Source organism: Micropterus salmoides, unplaced genomic scaffold (assembly GCF_014851395.1).
Source record: "Micropterus salmoides isolate LMB-PRFRI ecotype aquatic unplaced genomic scaffold, ASM1485139v1 Ms_hic_scaffold_8, whole genome shotgun sequence".
Lineage (NCBI taxonomy): Eukaryota > Metazoa > Chordata > Actinopteri > Centrarchiformes > Centrarchidae > Micropterus > Micropterus salmoides.
The window spans coordinates 8,377,830-8,384,578 of NW_024044570.1; the positions used below are offsets into that span (position 1 = coordinate 8,377,830).

The window sequence follows — 6,749 nt, forward strand, 5'->3', positions numbered from 1 at the left end:
GGGGGCCCTTATTGATTTGGCATTTGAGATATAGCATGCAATGTAACATTTTTGGAAGGTTTTTAAAATATTTATTGCTGGTGATGCTTCTCTACGGCCACCAGTTTGCTTTGCCTCCTATTTAATTAATGACATCAATGCAAATTGGGGATCGCAAATGGTCCAAATGACTGGTGGATTTTGTGAATGGAGCACTTAGTGACTGAGGAATGACGTCAGTGCAAAGCCATATCCCCTATTAATGAGCCAGGACTGAAAGGAGTCATCCCATTGGCTCCCCAAAGCATCAGAGCGACGTGATTGGCTGCCAGCAGATAATTAAACACCTACACAGTCAATGCACAAATCCAAGTGGTAGGATATATAGGCTGGTGCGTTGGCGCTGCATGCAACAGAATCAAGAGTTGTCCCGCAAGTTGAGAGAAAGTCAACTTATTGTGTTTTGCAAAGAGATACATAGAGATATATATATATATATTTTTTTTGCTGGGCGATTATCACTGAAGGTAAGTATTGACTTTTAATGTTGGGCGATGTTTTGGAATGGCTGATTGACTGTAGATATACCTAATAAGCTGTTATCATGTGTGTGTGGACACAGAGTCTCTGTTAGACTGCAGTGATGTGATAGTGTTGGTAATAGGATTGGAGTGTGGCCACTGGGGTCACCAGCATCACCAGCACCCATTTTGTGAGGGTCCAGTTTGCTGTTTGAAGGCCAAAGACCGAGACAGAGTGAAATAGGAAGAAGAAGGAAGAAAGAGGGTCAGACAAAAAAATGAGAAGGGAAGAACAGAAAGTGAAAAAGAGGAAAAGGAAAGAAGAGATGGACAGAAGGAACCAGGTTTGAGAGTGTGTGTGAGAGTGAGAGAGAGAGTGTGTGTGTGTGTGTGTGTCAGAAAGAGAGTGCTGGCAGCTCATTACACTAATGCACTGCTCCCTTAGGGAGTTGGCAAGCTTGGAGCCCCCCCCCCTTTCACCCCTCCTCTTCCAGCACTGGCAAGTGCTACATGCATTGCACAGTGTAGGACCCCCATGGACTCTCACACACACACACACATGTTCCCACCCGCAGCCATGTCACACTGCAGTGTACGACATGAGAAAACTACCTGTCCTGTCCCTCTGGATGTTTTGGAGGAACAGTGCGTTTTTTAGAAGAAGAATAGGTGGGTGGTGGGGTGTTATGTGGCTCAGTTTTGAAGGCGTGTTGTGTGCAAGTGAACGCAAGGATGTTCAGCCGGAAACCAGAGCTAAATAGTGGCAAGCTGAGATGTGGGTAGAACTGTTCTCACCTCTCTGGGAAGTGACAGGAAGCCCGTTTTCTTGTTACAACTTCTTCGCCTCAGCACACAAGGATCAGTGTTACTTTCCAGATGTATGTTGGGTTTTGTTTTGTAGATTCATCTTTAAATTACTTGAAATCTTATTTTAGCGGTGTGTAAATGTGAATTGCAGCAGTCTTGTGCACAAGGAGCTGATGGAGGTGTCTTTCTTGCTGTGTAGGGGACCATGGTTATGTTGAAGATCTCTGCTTTCCTCGTTGCCTACGCCCTGGTCATTTGCCAGATGTACTGCTCACAAGCAGCCCCCGCCAGGTGAGACACTCAACCTTCACATTTTTCACTTCAAACTCACAGCTGACCTGATGCATTTTCCAGTGACTTAAAATATGTGGGAAAATAGAATGGACCTAAATTCCAAATTGTTAGAGTCACAAGCAACCAGTAGGAAAGAGTGAAGGGAAGATGCTAAATGTAATGTAATAATATTTTTTACTGAGGGAAACAGGTAGAGTTTATAATCACAATTTTTCCAGTGGCGCTAGAAAAAAATTAAGTAATGGGAGAGGATATGTGTGATGAAAAGATTGAAGAGGTGCAAACACTTTCAAAGATATGTAAGCTTAAAGCATAGTACAGGTGTGTTTTATGTGCATGCACATAAACTTTAAATATATTTCTTTTCGTCAATCTGCTAAGTTTAACTTTACATGAGCAGGATTAAATAAAGGCTCAGTTGGGAGTTATTAGGTTAAAAAATGTATTTAGCCACATATTGTACTTTTATTAAAAAAAGAATGTAGATCCCATAAATTTAATTTCCTAATCAATATATAAGGTTTGTTTATCCTGTTATACCTCTAATTCAATGCGATGAAATTGCTCCCAGTTTAAGTGTTAAAAATGGAACAATGGAAACAAAAAAAGTAAAAAAAAAAAAAAAAAGAAGAAAAAAAAGACAGGGAATGTTGTGCAATCCACCTCAGGGGGAGATGAATGAGATCTATATATTTATATGAAGCCCCATTGAAGCCATTCTCCACACTGATCCCATGAAGCTATCGATTTTGTAATAAATCTAAAGCTGGTTGCACATCAGCCCCTCTCTCAGATGGGGCACTTTCCACAGATTGTTTCCCCGCGTTGGCTCGGGGCCCTCCAACTCAGACGTCATCCCTCTCAGAGTTGGTGACGTCCCAGCCAACCCTCCTGACCCCTCCTCCCCATGCAGCCACTCCCACCACCATACCTTACCCTAACACCCCAACACATATCCCCACCCCTCCTTTTAAATGCAGGTGATAATTCTAGCGAAGTGCTGATCTCAATGCCTTTCCTGCCCCAACCCCTCTGACCCCTAAACCTCCCCACTCATCTCTTCACCGCAGACCGGGTTTAGAGTCTATGTCAGACCGAGTCACGCTCACGGACTACGAGGCGCGAAGGTTACTCAACGCCATCGTCAAGGAGTTTGTGCAGATGACGGCGGAGGAACTGGAGCAGCAGGCAACTGAAGGAAACAGGTACACAGATGACAAACAGATTACTCTTCTTTATTCTAACTCTTTTTAAAATAAAGTAGTTTAACATTTTCTCCCTGCACAGGAACAGCTAATGAAAGGTTTGACTATAATAACAGAATTGAAAGTTAAACAGTGAAACTTCTTTGGCCTAAATTAAAAGGTAAAATAGGCAGCTCATTTTTGGGCCACCATGCTGGACTTTGTGTATGTTTTTAGAGACCATATCATATTCTGGTTTTTACTTTAACACCACTGAAGATGCGTCGTTCTAGTGCCCCACTTGTGTTCAATCAGGCGTAGAGGTATGTACTTCTAAGCTGACCATAAGAGAAAGGAACAGATAATTTCCAAGAACATAAGTTAATACACACACACACACACACACACACACACACACACACACACACACACACAAAAAACAATTCTCTGTCATGAACCTGCTCCCGCATGGATGAGTTTGATTTTGACTTTGTTTGAACGGATTACTATTTCCAGCCTGCCTGCTGGGCATGTGAACAGTGAATGCCTAACGAAACAAATAAGTGTGCATGATGTCAATTAAGTAGAGTTGCATGACAGTGGGAAGCGACTGGTTTCTGTTTGTTCTGTGGGTGTAAAAGATGTGACGAGTGGGCTGACTGGGATGGGGGTGGAGAAGGAGGTTTGGCGCATGAGGGAATGGATGACGTGTTCTTTGAATGGTGGGGAAAAGCATGTTGCTGTAGGGGGGGTGTTTTTTATTTTTACCTTTTATATCTGCAATGGCATGAAAAAGAAATGCATGTGAGAGAAATGGTGTGTGAATGGAAGGAAAAAGAAGATTGAAGAGATGAAGAAAGTGTTTTCTGCATGTTTTCCCATACCTATGAGCCTGTTCTCTGCATGTGTTTTGTGTGTCCCCTCCCCAACAGCATGGGCAGGCCCCTAACCAAGCGCTGCTCCAACCTCAGCACCTGTGTGTTGGGCAAACTGTCTCAGGAGCTGCACAAGTTGCAGACGTTCCCTCGCACGAACGTGGGAGCAGGAACGCCCGGCAAGAAGCGCAGTGCGCCTGACAGCGACAGCTATGCAAGCTACGGCGAGACGTTTGACAGCATCTAACCCCTCGTCATCCTCCCTTAGCACCTCTTTTACCTTTACTTAATCTTTTCCTTTCCTTTTCTTTCCCCTTTCCTCCTCCCCCATCCTCTTCCTCTCTTCACCCCACCTTCTTCTTTATTGTTTTTGGATTGGAAAGTGCATGTTGATTTTACCTGCTTGACTGACATGAAAAGAATTTAACTGCAACCAACTTTTCAGTTCTTTTCTCCTTCCCCTTTTTTTGGCAGACAATCAGACTTAGTATTCATAAATGTAATTCAGGAGCCGGTTCAGACATCCATCTCTGTGTACTGTGCGTGGAGTCATTTGATGGCATTTCAAGCCCCTGATATTTAAGGATTGAGAGAGAACGCTTAATCTAACCATTAATAAATGATCCACTCATGCGACACCATGTTTCTTGTTCAATAAACGTATTTTTCTACCAGGAAGCCTTAGCTCATTTTCATTCTAAGGGATGCTTTAAAACAGTCAGTGGGTACTAATTATTTATGACATAAAATGGACATAGATAAAATTTTTGGAGCATGCAATAGTTCCCTTGAAATTATCTCTGAAGCTGTCATCGAGTTTAAAGGTAAGAAAAATGACAAACTTCAGAAAATACATGATTGAACCTTGCATGCTTGATTTGTATTTTTAACCTGTACATCCTAGCTTCATGTTTTTTTGGTGCGGTGAAGTTACTGTGAAGTTAATGTTGATAAAAATTAACTGTATGCAAATATACTGTGTCAGCATTGTATGGATGAATGTCACACCAGATCTTGGCATTAACCCCTTGTTTGCTTTCCTGAAGCAGCGTTACAGCACAGAAGCGAGCCTGCAACACGGCAACCTGCGTGACTCACCGCCTTGCGGATTTCCTCAGCCGGTCGGGGGGAATGGGCAACAGCAACTTTGTCCCTACCAATGTTGGCGCCAAGGCCTTTGGCAGGCGGAGGAGAAGTGTGGAGAAGATGTGAGCACTCCAAAACCTTCAGGAAAACAGTAAATAGTTTTTTCTTTTTCTGTTTTTGTTCTTTGTGATTTCTACCACTTCGTCATTTTGTGTGGTTTGTATTATCCATCACTTGTTATCATGAAGAGTATCGTCAAGAAATGAAATATTTCTCCATCTGCTAATTAAAAAGGATTTAGAACAGAACATTATTAAAATCTGAGTAAAAATACCTTGATTTTTAAATAATTTTGGATTCATCATGTAATGATTTGTAAATAGAATAAAAATGAACACTAGTCTGTATTGTTCTTTGGAAGTAAAGCTTTAAATTTACTTAAATTTCTTTCTTTCTTTCTCTTTCTTTCAGAGGTTGAATCCCGACAAGATATCATCAGAAAATACCTGAGAACAAAAATCAACAAAAACAAAATCAAGCAGAAAATAAACACTCAACTGGCCCTTTATTCACTCCCACACATTCGTACGGGGAAAAAAAGACGCCACAGGACTTCTCGTCCCCATTTTACATCCTTTTAGTGAAACCTTTTGCTTTTGGCAAATACGAGAAAAAAAGAGAAAAAAAGCACTTTTAGTTTATGTACATGAACAAATGAACTTCTCAAGAAAGAAAAAAACATCCTAATTGTCCCTCTTTTTTATACATGACTATCATTGGAAAATAAAATGAAAGCAGCAGTGGTTATCACCTTATTATTTCCTCCTTTCACCTTGTTAGAGCACATGTGTTCCATGCGACCCATCTCCCCCTCCCCATTTGAGATCCATATGAGATACATTTTCCATAATTCCCTTTCCTCCTAAGGGTACCCTGTTTTTGTGTGCCAGAGGGACGCCATTAAAGATCAGCCTACCCAAGGCCCCCCCACAACGGCTGTTGTCTTGTGCCTTGATGTAGAACAATTTACATGAACATGATTGTACAGTTCTGTTTCGAGACGATAAAGAAGACCTGAGCGAGGATGAAGAGAATGAAGACAGATTAATATTGTAAACAATATTGTGAAAACAAATTTCAGCAAGATTAAAATGTATTTTAGATACACTCGGGTTTGGGGTACTTGTGTTGTTCTTCAAAGGTTTTTAAGCATTTAGGTGTAGAAAGAGCTTGAACTCTTGAAAGGGTTGGTTATTTTACGAAAAAGCTTAAATTTGTTTATTTATTGCTGGAATTTTGATTAACAATGTCCATAAATCATAAATGGTAAACAGTATGGCATCGGTCAACCTCATGTGAATAGAGTGATTTGTAATTCATTGGTTAGAATTTTGACACTACTTCCCACTGACAGATAAACACTCACATCCTGAAAACTTGTCAAACAAATCTGTTATTTGGCAAAATATTGAAAATCAATCAACTCTACTGCTGCACAGTATGGGTCACTTTGTATGCAGCGACCGTCTGCAGGTTTTTTCTGACTGACACCACAGCAGCATGGATATGTTAAGTTACATGATGATATAAGAAAAAAACTGCATGGGTAATTGCTTAATAAAAGGCAGCCAAACCTGCAGTCAGACTTGTTCTTCTTCTCAGCTCCAGTTGAGGTAAATGCACACCACTCAGTTCAATCAGAATCAGTATATATATATCCATTTACATAAATTATGTATTTGAAGCAATATTTTTATTTTTATGCACCACATCCATCAATATATTTCTTAGTTTGACAGGACAACACAACACGTGTTCTCTTTTATTTCAGATACAGCTTACAGAATAATACAGTGTTCAAGCTGTCTTTACATACTGTAGTTTACCAGCTGACAGACTGGCTCATTATTAATAATCAAATTATTAAAACTGGTGACTAAACATTTGAGGGTTTTCTTGTTTTTACAGCAGCACTCCAATAGGTGGCAACATCATAATTTTGT

General features: G+C 40.7%; 1 protein-coding gene across 4 annotated transcripts; it reads left to right on the forward strand.

Annotated features, from left to right (window-relative positions):
• Nucleotides 1-395: 395 nt before the first annotated feature.
• Nucleotides 396-6,385, forward strand: LOC119893032 (calcitonin gene-related peptide-like). 4 transcript variants are annotated; one of them, XM_038704951.1, is made up of 5 exons: nucleotides 1,151-1,378; nucleotides 1,507-1,598; nucleotides 2,672-2,806; nucleotides 4,707-4,897; nucleotides 5,218-6,385. In XM_038704951.1, exons 1-4 carry the CDS (start codon nucleotides 1,274-1,276, stop codon nucleotides 4,870-4,872), a joined length of 498 nt encoding a protein of 165 aa, XP_038560879.1. In that variant the 5' UTR covers nucleotides 1,151-1,273; the 3' UTR covers nucleotides 4,873-4,897; nucleotides 5,218-6,385. The 4 variants fall into 4 exon arrangements, with proteins under 4 accessions (XP_038560882.1, XP_038560878.1, XP_038560879.1 ...); XM_038704952.1 differs by having other exon boundaries at nucleotides 1,160-1,378; nucleotides 4,710-4,897; XM_038704954.1 differs by lacking the exons at nucleotides 1,151-1,378; nucleotides 4,707-4,897; nucleotides 5,218-6,385 and adding exons at nucleotides 396-506; nucleotides 3,718-4,338.
• Nucleotides 6,386-6,749: the final 364 nt, after the last annotated feature.

What these genes read in the sequence shown, in the direction of transcription:
- LOC119893032 (XM_038704950.1), top strand. Translation starts at nt 1,274, where the DNA reads ATGTGGGTAGAACTGTTCTCACCTCTCTGGGAAGTGACAGGAAGCCCG. An exon ending in TCACAAGCAGCCCCCGCCAG is followed by an intron (nt 1,599 to 2,671) that starts GTGAGACACTCA and finishes TCTTCACCGCAG; the next exon opens with ACCGGGTTTAGAGTCTATGT. An exon ending in CAGGCAACTGAAGGAAACAG is followed by an intron (nt 2,807 to 3,717) that starts GTACACAGATGA and finishes CCTCCCCAACAG; the next exon opens with CATGGGCAGGCCCCTAACCA.